Source organism: Tenrec ecaudatus, chromosome 7, assembly GCF_050624435.1.
Source record: "Tenrec ecaudatus isolate mTenEca1 chromosome 7, mTenEca1.hap1, whole genome shotgun sequence".
Lineage (NCBI taxonomy): Eukaryota > Metazoa > Chordata > Mammalia > Afrosoricida > Tenrecidae > Tenrec > Tenrec ecaudatus.
In genome coordinates this window covers 45,135,313-45,148,792 of record NC_134536.1, presented here as the reverse complement: position 1 = coordinate 45,148,792, position 13,480 = coordinate 45,135,313, and the positions used below count along the sequence as shown (strand labels likewise).

The window sequence follows — 13,480 nt, the reverse complement described above, 5'->3', positions numbered from 1 at the left end:
CCAGAGCCGGCACTTGCGGCGCAGCCGGGCTGCGGCGTGGGAAAGGGCTGCGAGGAGCCTGCGGCGCCGCGCGGGAGCCGCGCCTGCCGGGGCGGAGGGAGGGAGGGAGGGAGGGAGAAAGGCGGGAGGAGGCTGGCCGGGAGGTCGCTGCGCGGCTCCGGGTCGTTGGCTCCGGCCGGGCTGTGCCCCGCGCCGCCGTCGCAGCCATGAAGCGCCCTTGCGAGGAGACCACCTCCGAGAGCGACATGGACGAGACCATCGACGTGGGCAGCGAGAACAATTTTTCGGGGTGAGCGCGCGTCGGGGCTTCGGGGAGCTTTGTGCGCCAGCGGCTCCTGCGGAATCTCCTCACTCTGCCCCCGGGCGTCCTGGCGGAGTCCGCGAGTGGCCGGAGAAGCTTGGTGGGCGCGCGCTGAGTTAGCACAGGGTGGGCACGGGAGAGGAGCGGGACGGAAGCAGGGACTCCCGAGCGGGAGCAGGAGGGTCCTTGCTGTCAGCGGTGCGCTCGCCCCGCGAACCACACCAAACTGTGTTCCAGGGCTCGGTGACTAGACCCGAGGGGAAATGTGTGTGTGGGGGGGGGGCGGTTTGCGCAGTGTGATTTTATTACTCTTTGGAACGTTAAAAAGCCCTGTATGATGTCGCAGCTAGGCAGGGTTGATTGAGCTCCCTGCTGACCGCGTGTGGCAGGGCTGTGGCTTCGGTGAGTGACAGAGATAAGGATCGGTTCGCGCTGCAACTCTTGGACTGCTTGTTCATAAATCTGGAAAGATCGCGGTCTGATCACAGAAACCAGACCTCGGCTTTCCCGTGAAAGAGGGAGATTACCGAGGCATTTTAGTGCCAAGGAGGGTCAGATGGTAATTGCTTCTAATTGGCATCCCCAGAAGCACCTTAATTATTTATCTGCAGCTGTCACTCAAAGAACGAAGTTGTTCCTAACTTTGGTCAACAGATTTTCTTTGACAGTCAGTTTGACCCTGTCCCGTAGGATCACCGTGAGTCAGAATAGACTACATGACAGTGAGTTTGGTGGGTGTTTTTTGTTTTAACCCCAAGTCTGCAATCAGTAAGAGCAACGGTGGTCTTATTTGCAGAGGATCTTATCTACTTGCTAAAGAGTCATTTGAGAAATGAGGTCTGAAAAACAAAGTTGTCACAAAAGAAAAAATAAATAAAACCATCGAGGAGGGGTAAAATTGACAGGGAGAGTTAATTCAGAAATAAAATCCAGAATTGAGAAGGCAAGTTATGAAGAACCTGTGGGGCACAGTATTTCTAAAATGAAGGAGCATAACAAACATGGAGATTTTGAGAACATAAAGAAATATAACACTTGTGGGTTATGAACCGATATATAAAATAGGGTTATAAAAATAAAATAATGATCTCAACTTTTTTAACACAAACTATCTTCTTCGGTGACATCCTAATGAATTGCATCTCCTGGAGGTTTAAGTTTAGATTGAAGGCTGAAAGAGATACCTGCAGTTTCTTTTGCAAGCTCTTAAAACAGCCAGTCTTTAGTCTATTTTTTTCCCCTCGGTGTCATAATCTGAGGCATTCTTTTGGGGAATTACCAGGCAAAACCTCAAATTTGTCCAAATCTGCCCCCATCATGATGTGTGATTAACTGAAGTGTTGAAATAGCTAAGTTCTATGTATTTTAAAGATTGCGTCGAGGGGCAACACTGACAGGATGAATGTCTGATAGTGGTGCCTCCCATGGCCCTATTTTAAAATAGCCCTGCTTTGTTCCCTGTGTGTGACAAGAGGGAGGGAGGGAAGGAGGGAGGAGGAGAGTTGCTAGCAGAGGAGGATACTTGGCTTTTAAGAAACATGTGAGTGGAACTAGGAAGTCCTGACATTATCACCTTAACTGCCTTTAATTGTTTTCCTGGGAGACTTTCGTAAAAGTTCAGGGTCCTCTTTGCCAATGTTTTGTCATCTGGTTTATTCATTTTCCAAAAAGCCATAATTCTACCTGAAAAGGGACAGAGTGGCTGAAAGCAAAGAATGCTAGGAGTACAGAACTCAGAATAACTTAACACACATGGACTGTGCAGCCAGCCTGAGTGCCTAGTGGTGTCATCAAGTTGTGTGACCGCAGCAGCTGACCTGCTCTTCCTGTTTCTCAGGCAAAGCACCAGCTCGGTGATTAGGTCGAATTCTCCGACGACGACTTCTCAGATTATGGCAAGAAAGAAAAGAAGAGGGGTATGTGATTGTTACTGCTTTTCACTGCACGTTCAAGAAACAGTTGTATCTCTCCCCTGTGAATAATTTTAACATTTGTATATTCACACTTTTTTCCTTGTTTGGTTGTCTTTGGAATAGATTATAGAGAAAAGGCGTCGGGATCGGATAAATAACAGTTTATCTGAGTTGAGACGACTCGTGCCAACTGCTTTTGAGAAACAAGTAAGCTCCCCCTACCCTCACCCCACCCGTAACAGCTCCAACAATCCATCTTCTCATCTGGGGATGCGGGTTCGTGTTAAAGCTCGTTAAAATAATGGTGTATGTACCCTGATCTGGCACAGAACAGCGATTTCAATAAAATGCTTTGTTGTGGCAAAACTATTAAAACCATAATCCATCGTGAAGTTGAAAACATTTCCAGTCTAATACTGTTTTCCCCTTCAGGGTAGCAGTGTTCATGGGTTCTCTGTTCTTTCTCAGAAAGCCAGTAGTGGCTTTTCTGTTCAAAACCATGAAATCTCATTTTTCTCTGAAACCATTTTTTCAAACAGTTTATTGAAAAAATAACTGAAGCCAGGGATATAGTTCTAGTTCTTAAATAATAGTACTAATAAAATTTATTCCCCCAGACCACTCATGTTCGTTTTTAACCCGAGTTGGAGCATCTTTTGGAAGGAGATCTGGTGACAATCGAACAACCCGCAGATGCTTTTCAGAACTGAAGCATTCTTTTAAAAAACAACAAAATGGGAAGGCACGTGTTAAAATTGCCCTTTGTGAAGAAAAGTTGTGTTTCTTTGCTAGAATGGCTAATGGAACGGATTCCTAAGAGCATGTTATAAAAGATAAGGCAAAATGTACTTACTGAAAATAAGGATATAAAAAAAAGAAAAGAAGGATATAACAGTTATTTGTTGATTCTACTTTGTTTATTTAATGAATCTGAAAACGTTTTAAAGCCACCCCTTGGAAACTACTCAATAACTGCAGTTTTTATTATTAGTAACGTTCACTAGAACTGTTTTGTACATTGTCTTGGAGAAGAACTGCCGACAAAAGAACAGAATATAATATGCTATTATTATGCATTTTTAAAAGAAAAAAGATGGCCAGTTTTTATATATTGAGCCCATCCTTGTTAAGTTAAATGTAATAAAGGAATTGTAATTTTGATTAATAACTCTTTCCATGTAGATAAAAACAGAATCAGGGATGTTGTTAAATGTGTACTGAAACATTTGTGCATTTCAGTTTGACTTCTTTTTTCTTGGTTTGTTAGATTTTCCCTCCCTTAAATTTTGACTTGAAACAAATGTTAAAAGCTAACTTCAGTTGTCTGGCAGTTAGTGCCTTAAACACGGGCCTTCCCATTTTCAAGGCTTGACTACCAATTCCTGAGAGCTGGCCCTGTCACACTATTAGAAGACTGCTCCTCAGAGCAATTCAGCAACTCTGGCACTCTCTCCATGTATTGGGTGCTGAGAATTGTCACCAAATACGTCAAGCCAGGAACCTGACATAAAATTAAGTGTCCTTTAAAAAAACTTTTTTTTTCAGTTTATTGCACACTTAAGGGAAATCAGAAGCCTCCCCCAGCCACCTGAAACAGTTTAAAGGGACACTTTCATATTTCAGTTGGTTCTCAGATAATAAAAGGTGGGGACCACAATCTAAGACCATCTTATTAAAAGCTATTTGTAAAGGACTCAGAAATCCTTAAGCAGTTGTGGTTCTTCCTCAATGATTAGTAGTAAATTTCCCTCCTCATTTAAGAACCCTGGTGGCTCAGTGGTTAAGTACTTGGCTGCTGAAAGGTGAAGCAGTTAGCACCCACCACCACTACCACCACCACACCAGCCCACCCAACTGGCAGTCTGCTTCCATAAAGCAGACTTGGGAACCAATGGGGGCAGTTCTGTTCTGTTCTACAGGGTTGCTAAGACTTCACTGCTCAGCAGGGCAGGGGGAGATTTAAGATTTTGGGATTCACAGTGACACCTGCTGGTAATTATTGAGGAATATCTTAAAAGTGTTCCCTTTTTTATTTCTGATTCTGCTTTCCCGTCTAGTATGAATTATCTTAAAAACTTACTATAATTGTCTACTTTTGAAGAATATACTTTTTTACAATAATTAGCTGAAAATTACACGATGGCAGTTGTTTGTTTATTCTATTTGTTTACTTCCTGAACCTGAAACATTATAAAGCCAGCCTTTGGCAAGTCCTCAGAAACTGCAGTTGTTACTGGTAGTCACTCTCCTTATGCTCCCGAGTCAGTATTCATCTAGCACCGACTTCAGTAAGACCACCTGATATCCCAAGGAAGAGATAAGATGCTAAATATGACGTTTCTGCAATTGTAGGAATTTTTATGGTGTCATATTAAGGAAATAATTACTCTATGATAAAATGCATTATGCCTGCATTTAATCTTTAAGCATGAAAATAGCAAGTACTGGTCATATGCCATAGTAATCAATGTTGACATGTAGAGTTTGAAAAGAAGTCAGATTTTGTATGTGTGTTGGGGAGGGAGTGGAGGGGGCAGTTAAATTTAGAATCTTTCCGTGAGAAAAGTTCAAGCCTTAATGCCGAATTCAGTGTAAACTGTTTCAAATTAATTGCTGCAGGGCTTGTAAGACTTTACTATTTGTCAATAAAGGGCTCTGCAAAATTAGAAAAAGCTGAAATCTTGCAAATGACAGTGGATCATCTGAAGATGCTCCAAGCAACAGGAGGGAAAGGTAAGTCGGTAACTTCATTTTTCCTTTTCATCTTCCCCCCTAATAATTGTGAGGCAATTGGAGCTGAACAGTTCTTTAACAAGCTGAGATAGGCGGTCCCAGAGGAAAGCCGTGGAAATCAATGCTAATGGCAGGATTGAACTCGTGGGAAAGAACTTCTGGAACAAAAGACGCTCTTGACCCTGGGCTTGTGTTTGCTTTCATGATCCTGTGGGAGTAAAGCTCATTCATGGCAGGCTGGTCAGAGATTCAGAGATTTGTTTGGGTCTTCAGGAGATCATGCTGGCATCTATACAGAAAGACAAAACAAATATATAAACATCAAAACAAACTGGAGGTTAGATGCAATTTTTCTCTTTTCTTCACTTCCCTTTCCCTATTAACTCAGCACTGGGACTCAATGTAAGAACTGTTCCAATAGAAAGGCCTCAAGTTACTCTGACTGCCATTTTCGGATTTGGGCGGACCTTGGAGTCAACCGCAGAGCACGTAAGAAATGCAGGTAGTGCTCCTCTGGATTAGGAGCCCTCAGTAGAGCAGAGTCACTCCTGGGGGAGCAAGCTGAGCAAGGCGCCTGGACCCGGGGACCTGGGTGATGTCTTTTAAACTGGTTAGAGTTTAAGGAGGCATTGTTCAGGGCCTCAGGGAGGAACTCTCACCTTTTGCCAAAAATAAGCTTGAAGTCCTGAAATTCAACTATTATCCGATTTTTCCACACATCACTCGTATTTTGCCCTTTGGTCTCATTTTTCGCCCTTCAAGGAGGCCTTTGATACTCATCTTAGCCACAGGTGTTAGTCAGCGTGTTTAAGAACTGAGTAAAAGGAGGTCCACACCGAGCCAAGTGCTGCACTAAATCCTAGTACTCGAGTTAGCCTTTTAGTACTTAGTATTTGGGGGTCCGTAGGCAGTGCAAAAAATGCCACAGAAACCTTCTGCTCTCAGGGACCCTGTGGACAGAGCAGGACTAACCCATAGGGTTCCCAACGGTAAGTCTTGGCAGACACAGATTGCCATATTTTCTCCTTCGTACACTTACTACTGACCTTAAAAAAAAAAGTTGGTAGTTATAATTCATCCAAAGTGTCACATCAGAAAGGCCTGGCAATTCTGCTCCCATAGACTGTTGCTGTTGGGTGCCATGGAATGGATGCTGACTCATGGTGACAGCCATGAGACAAATGATTATAACCAAGAAAACTCTACAGAACAGTTCTATTCTGTAACATGAGATTTTTTTAATAATTGGCATGGAAATATTTCTGTGTTTAACATGATCACGATCACGTTAGAAAGTCCTGGTAGCACAGTTCCAGTGACTCTTGCTAACCATACACTTGACACTTGTTAACCAAAAGGTCAGTGGTTCAGACTTCCCCAGGGCCCATGGGAGAAAGTCCTAGGCATCTGCTCTCTTAAAGATACAGACCGAAAAGCCCCTGTGGGACAGGTTTACTCTGACACCTAGGGTCGCTGTGAGGTAGATCGACTTGACAGCCCCTAACAGCAGCATCCAAAAGCTGTTGCAGTGGAGAACATCTGCCCTGACCTTCACGCTGTTTTACCTATCAGGTTGGGGTTGATCCAGGCCATCTTGGCCCTGATTCACTTGGACCTGGGCCAGAAGTGCTCTGCTATAGATTTGGGCCTGACTCGGTGGCCACAATGGCTACCTGAGGGTATTAGGAAACTGAATGGAGTAAAGACGATGCAGAAAGAGCTATTGGACTGCTCTACCTCATGCCATTGTTAGCCACAAGCCACAGAAGTCTTATCAGGGCTTCAAATATTTGGCATGAGCTGTAATATTATTGTTATGGTTTATTATAAAAACTGAGGCCGATTTGATTGCTATTCTTGGCTACCTGAACAGCCTTAAAATTCATCCCAGAATAGTTTATGAGCAGACATTTCCAAGCAGGCGCCACACAAGTCATCTGACTGCCGGGTCATAAGAGAGGTCATCACGTAGGAGGATGTGGTGACCTTGAAAATGCGGGGGCGATAGTGTGCGGGAAGGCTGCAAGTGGGGTTCATTCTGATGAAGACCCAGCTGCTGCAGAGGCTGTGCAGTATGCTGGGAAGGGGCATGGGTTCTACAGCTGGGTCATACGGAGTTCAAATCCTGGCTCTGTTCAGTGGCATCGTGGTTATATGTTGGCCTGCTAACTGCAGGGTCAGCAGTTTTAAAACCACCAACCACTCCATGGGAGAAAGCTGAAACTTTCTACTCCCATAAAGATTTAGTCTTGGAAGCCCACAGGAGCAATTCTGTTCTGTCCTGTAGTATCATTATGAGTTGAAACCTCCTCATTGGCAGTGAGTTTTGTGAGTGGCTGTGGGTAGATTTCTAGCCCTCTCTGAGCTCCTAGTTCATCATTTATAAAACGCGGACCATAAGAGGGTCCATTTCTTACAGCATGGGGGAGTTAATTTGCCTCAAGCCCATGAGCTGTATTAGAACAGAAAGGGGGATCGACACCTATGCTATTATTGCTGTCTCAAGATCCAGTTGGAGGACCCAGCCTGTCACTGTACTTTCCCTCTGCATTTCGCAACAGGACAGGATTTACTGAGTGCAGATTCCTTAGGAACCTAGCGGCCCCGTGATCAAATACTTGACTGCTAACTGAAAGGCTGACCATTCTCCCCCACCCAGCAGTTTTATGGAAGACAATGGCGATCTGCTCCTATAAAGGCTTATAGTCTAGACGATCCTCTAGGGGAGTTCTACTCTGATAAGAGTGTCGCTATGCGTCAAAGTGGACGCAGACGCGGTCAACCTCTTCCTTAGATGCAACAGCGGACTCTTGTCACATACGTTGCATATCCAAGAAACCACAGAGCTTGCCTACTTGGTGACCACACAGGGAAGGCTTGGAAGCTGCAGGGGTGCAGTTCCGTGGGCCGTTCTCCGTGGCCTCCCGTGGCAGTGCAGTCACTGCAGGAGGGAACTAGCTGAGGAGCCTCCGTGACTAAACCCCTCTGCGTTTCTGAGCTTCTCTCATGACTGCACTTCTCCCTCTGTCAGAAAGTCGGAAGCCTGCACAGCCCCTGAGGCTTCTCAGATGAAATGCTTTATGTGGAAACATCTCCAGGAATGGTTATTCCTCCTAATTGCAAAGTCTTTGTTTGCTAATTGGACCAGAGTCCTGGGATTATAACTTGGTTTGTTCTCAGTCTTCCACATCCACATTCATGAGACACTTATGTCAAACTTGTGCTGATGTCGTTACTGGTTTAACAAGACACCATTTGGACAGCTCCAAATAACATGGAATTCTAGGTTTGGGACTCTGAATATATGTAACTACTTTTTTTTCAAACTATATAATTATAAAATAAAGATGGTCTATTTTTAAAATACTTTTAAGGTTTTTTTAAAATAGATGATTAAGTATGAAAATGTTTAAGATAATTTAGCAAATAAACAACCCTCGCCCCAAGCTCAATGTCATGGAATCAACAGAGTAGAAATGCCCCCATGAATTTCCAAGGCTAACTTTCCAGGTGAGTAGAAAGCCGTATTTTTCTCCCACACGGTGCCTGGTGGTTTCAAACTGCTGGCCTTGTGGTTATCAGCCCAACTCGTAACCACTATACCACCAGGACTCCTTACTATAGCAAATACCATCAATAAAAATAACCTACAATCTCATGTTGGGAGTTTGGTGGGTTAGTAATTAATGCACTTGCTGCTTCAGTTCAAATACATACAGGCATCTAAGAAAAAGTGCCTGGCAATCCAGTGCCCTAAGTCAGCACTTGAAAACCCTGTGGAGCCAAGCCCTATGCATGCTGGGGTTGAAAACCCTGTGGAGCCAAATCCTACACTGGGGTCACCGTGAGTTAGGATCCGCTCAAGTGCAAATGGTTTCATCTTATATTAGTAAACAGCCTTATGTTGCTGGAAAGAAAATAATTTTATATGTTCCAGAACTTCAAATTAGTAACCAAATGCTCCCCCAAAGGCCTTTTTGCTTTCATTAATTTGTTTTCATACAAAGTAATGACAAGATGTTTTCACTTTGCTGATAAAAAAACTGTGTCAAAAAGCATTTATGAATGTATTATGAGATTCTAGCATGTTTTGAAATAAAGTCTTCAAGCTGCTAAAATGTACTTCATGTCTCTGTTATAAATGTCAAGAGGACGATAATGTTTAAGATAACGCTTTTTATCTCCAAAAGGTGTGACAAGAGAGACTAGAACTCTATGTTACCATGAAAAAGCTTGCTGGGTAATTTCACTGTCCCTAATACAAGAGGCACCTCCCCGCCCCCCTCTTTCTGGAAGCATTTGAAACACGGATGTTCCTAATTTCCCCCCAGTGTGATACTTTGTTGCAAGAACAACTGTAGCGTATTGCATTGTTAGACTTGTCACACATGTAAATTGAAAAGTATACTTTCAAACCTTCTTCAATAATTAAAACCATCGGTAGCTGGCAGCGTTTTCAGAAAGTATCATCATCCTACTCCAATTTTAAGAACATTAGCTGGTGGTTATTGGCCGTGATTATCTCATTCTCTCTCTCTCCTTCCCCCCCACCCCACCGCCTTTTGCTCCAATTCTCATCCAGGCTACTTCGACGCGCATGCGCTGGCCATGGACTTCATGAGCATTGGATTCCGCGAATGCCTAACCGAAGTGGCAAGATACCTGAGCTCCGTGGAAGGCCTGGACTCCTCGGACCCGCTGCGCATGCGCCTTGTCTCTCATCTCAGCACCTGCGCCTCCCAGCGGGAGGCGGCCGCCATGACGTCCACCATGGCCCACCACCATCACCCGTTGCACCCGCACCACTGGGCCGCCGCCTTCCACCACCTCCCAGCGGCCTTGCTGCAGCCCCATGGACTCCACGCCGCAGAGTCGGCCCCTTGTCGCCTCTCCACAAATTCGGAAGTGCCTCCCGTCCACGGCTCCGCCCTGCTCACCGCCACGTTCGCCCACGCCGACTCGGCGCTGCGAATGCCGTCGACGGGGAGCGTGGCCCCGTGCGTGCCCCCCCTCTCCACCTCGCTCCTGTCCCTCTCGGCCACCGTCCACGCCGCCGCCGCCGCGGCCACGGCCGCCGCGCACAGCTTCCCACTGTCCTTCGCGGGAGCCTTCCCGATGCTGCCCCCCAACGCCACCGCGGCCGTGGCCGCCACGACAGCTGTGAGCCCGTCGCTGTCCGCCTCGGCCGCGTCCAGCCCCCAGCAGGCGGGCAGCGCCACCAATAAACCTTACCGACCCTGGGGGACAGAGGTGGGAGCTTTCTGAGTGCTCAAAGCAGCCCCGCATTGAACTTGAGCTAGTCCTTGAATGTCCGTCATTTCCCAGTCAGCTTAAAACCGCCGCACCCGCAGGGTAGCCAGCCATACAGATGCCTCCAGAAAGTCACAAAGGAACAAGCAAGCTATTCGAGACCCAAATTTCACAAGTGGAAACGTGCTAATATCATCCCCACCACCTGCGCCCCCGCCGCCCCCTCTTTTTAAAGGAAGTTTGCTCACTGATAGCAGCAACTCTTGAAACTTCCTTCTTAGTTCCAGTGAGAAGTTTCCTGGAAAACACGGGCTGTACAATCCAGCAATGCACGAGTACGTCTGAATTATGGACAAGAAGTGTCCTGACTGAATTCTCTTGAAATTGGATAGGGGGGGGGGGAATTAATGTTTCAGAAGTGCCTGAGCTAGTGAAGTTTCGTGAACACATAGTATTGCACAAGTAAAGTATGCAAGCAAATGGGCTAAGAAAGGAAGGGCAGAAGCCTTGCATTAGGCTGCAGACATTTAATACAATTCCAGAGGGGAGTATTCTGCTGAAACCAGCAAATTTTTATTGGATTGCGGGAAATAAATTCCGAGGTGAAACCTAGTGTTTTCCTAGTTTACTTGCTTTGTACAGACTTGCCAAGAAGTGGCCTTCAGCAGTGCATTGGTAGTCGTAATTATCCCATCAGTGCTTGGGTTTACAAAGAGTTTCTGCCCTGCCGGCAAGACCCGAGCACTTTTTCATTTTGCTCAAAATATGGTTCTTCTTTCTAGCTGTAAAAGCAATACACCGATGTAATGCACCTAGAAGCAATTGGCTACTGAGTACCACTCAGAACATTAACACACACCTAAAAAAAACAGTTTATAAGAGCTTGGATTAATTTATTTCATTTCACTTGGGCAGTTTGTCTATGTTTATCTTCGTCATTTTTCTCCAGCTAACATTTCGTATCCATTCTTGTCACCTTTTGGGAGAAGTTGCATTTCTGGATGTCAGGTGCCAGGGGGAGAGCAAAGCCAGGGTTCCTAAAGTGCTCTTTATCAAGTTAGTGATTTGCATTTGATCCCAAATCAAGATGAATGTATTTGGTGAGATGTACATAAATTATTTTTGTCCGTGCCTAGACTAGTGCTACAAGATGGGAGTTTTGGTTGTTTCTTGCTTTTGTTTTATGACCTAAAATAATCTCTTAATACGTTGAAATCGAGCACGTGAGATTGTTATGTTGCAAAAACAGACACAGCCTGTATTATTATGCACCTCATTTCTCTGCTGTGTGGAGAAAGCAATAAACCTGAGAATGTTAAACATTATGCAAAATTATACCTTTAAATATTTGTTTTAAAATTACTGTGCCTAGTTTTGTTTTTTACATTGTAACATTTTCTATGCAAAGTCTTTACATATCACTAATTAAATGAAGCTCTTTTTGACTTTTTATGTGGATGAATTGCTTTGCAGAACAGAAAGTTGAAGAGGGGTGAGCAGGGCTTTTTCTTTGTGTTCTTAAATTCATTTGGCTGATAAAAGTCACAGCAGGCTTGAAACCTCCCCCGCTCCCCAAGCTGTAAATCAATTACGCGTAAGCGGATATGACATTATTTGGAGACAGGAAGTGATCCACTTCCTCTGCCTTCTGTTTTAGCTGTGGTTCTTGGAAAAGTGCAAATAGGCGACTTCCAAAGGAAAGTAGCAAATATAGGGCAACAATCTATACTGTGTCACTTGTAACTCAACTTTCGGAGCGGGTCTGCAGGACATCCTATGCACACATGATGGGTGTATATGTGCTTCCTGGTGCTGCCCTTTGTGAAAGTACCTTTTGTTGCTGTGCAGATTTTGTCGTCACCCCTCCTTTCTTCAGTGAAGCCTGAATGAGACTTGCCGAGCTCTTGAAGCTGTTGAGCCAAACAGTGTGGAAACCATAGAGCAGATTATTTGTATAGTATTATGTCAATAAACCTCCAAGTTAGAAAAGTGGGAAAGCTTTCAGCATTAATTTATTTTTGAAAAGTAGGGATAATTCAATTAATTTCTTTGATCACTTCTCAGCCTTTTGGCTAAGATCAAGTTTAATTTCTTTGAGTGGGTTGGACTTGTGCAAAAAGATGTGCAAAAGCACATCACCTCATTTTTTCTGTCTCTAATCCTATGGCCATCAAATTAGATCATAAAACGGATTTAGTAGTATTCACAATTAGCTTTTTCAGTACAATTGATAGAAAATAAGCACGTGGTTAAGTTTTATTGAAGAATTTAAAACAGGTTATGTGTCTATTGAAAGTTCAGCCTTTTTTCTGAAGTGTTAACTTTTAGAAATGAGAAAAATATTTTAAATTACGATCAAATATTGAAGATCATCTCCTTCCTCATTCCCTCCCTCTCTCTTCCACTTTGTCTGCTTGCTTGTTCTTTTTTCCCCCTAGTTATACATGGTTTTTTTGGGGGGGTGTGGGGGGGGGATTGGAATATTTGCAAACCAATATGACAATCGCTAAGAGCTGTTGTTGTTCCTTGAAATAATCATCAATCATTTTTATCGTTTCAAATTAGAAGTAGTTCTCCATGTAAAAAATCCCATGATTCCATTGGGTGGCACTTTCTCCCATGGTCCTTTCACTCTGAATTTCAAAAGGACAGACAGTTATTCTGTTGTAACTGTCCCAACCAGCACCAAAGAAAGGCAGCCGTGATACCAAAGGCGGAAACCGTTGAATCATCATTCTCTGTGCTAAGCCCCATGCTGTGTTTGAAATCTAGTATGACATTCCTCAGAACCAACTGACGCCCAGTGGATTCCAACTGTAGGGTTTCTGAGGTGGCAAATCTTTTCATGAGCAGGCATCCTCATCTCAGAACAGCTGATGGGTTTGAACCGCCAACCTTACTGCTAGCAGTTTCCTGCCACCAGGACTCTCTTTATCGGTCAGAATTGTCCTGAGTAGACAGTATTATTATCCATGTTTTATACACTAAGAACTAAAGAATAGGAGATTACCTAAGGTCATACCTAGTAGTTTGGCTACCAGGCCTATCTGATTCCAAAGCCCATGATCTTGACCTCATAGCTATGGATTTTAACACTGTTCTTGACTTCTTAAACTCATTCAGACTAAGCTAGAATGTCAATCTGCCTGGGGTCACTAGACAAGTTAAAAGAACACGTCTGTTCACAGGTTTATCACCATCTTCCCCTTGGATAGGAAAGGACCCAACGAGGACCTGCTCGGCTTGGTGCCAAGAACAGTATCGAGCCCTTCGGGTAGAAATG

At 44.3% G+C, this 13,480-nt stretch overlaps 1 protein-coding gene across 1 annotated transcript; it reads left to right on the top strand.

Moving 5' to 3' along the window:
* Positions 1-189: 189 nt before the first annotated feature.
* Positions 190-11,500, top strand: HEY2 (hes related family bHLH transcription factor with YRPW motif 2). Its single transcript, XM_075554599.1, has 5 exons — positions 190-289; positions 2,139-2,217; positions 2,338-2,421; positions 4,866-4,947; positions 9,530-11,500. The coding sequence occupies exons 1-5, from the start codon at positions 207-209 to the stop codon at positions 10,210-10,212; spliced, it is 1,011 nt and encodes a 336-aa protein (XP_075410714.1). The 5' UTR covers positions 190-206; the 3' UTR covers positions 10,213-11,500.
* The last annotated feature ends 1,980 nt before the right edge of the window (positions 11,501-13,480 follow it).

Coding starts and splice junctions, on each gene's coding strand:
- HEY2 (XM_075554599.1), top strand. CDS start 207: ATGAAGCGCCCTTGCGAGGAGACCACCTCCGAGAGCGACATGGACGAG. Junction 290..2,138: donor AGCGAGAACAATTTTTCGGG/GTGAGCGCGCGT, acceptor CCTGTTTCTCAG/GCAAAGCACCAGCTCGGTGA. Junction 2,218..2,337: donor CAAGAAAGAAAAGAAGAGGG/GTATGTGATTGT, acceptor TCTTTGGAATAG/ATTATAGAGAAAAGGCGTCG.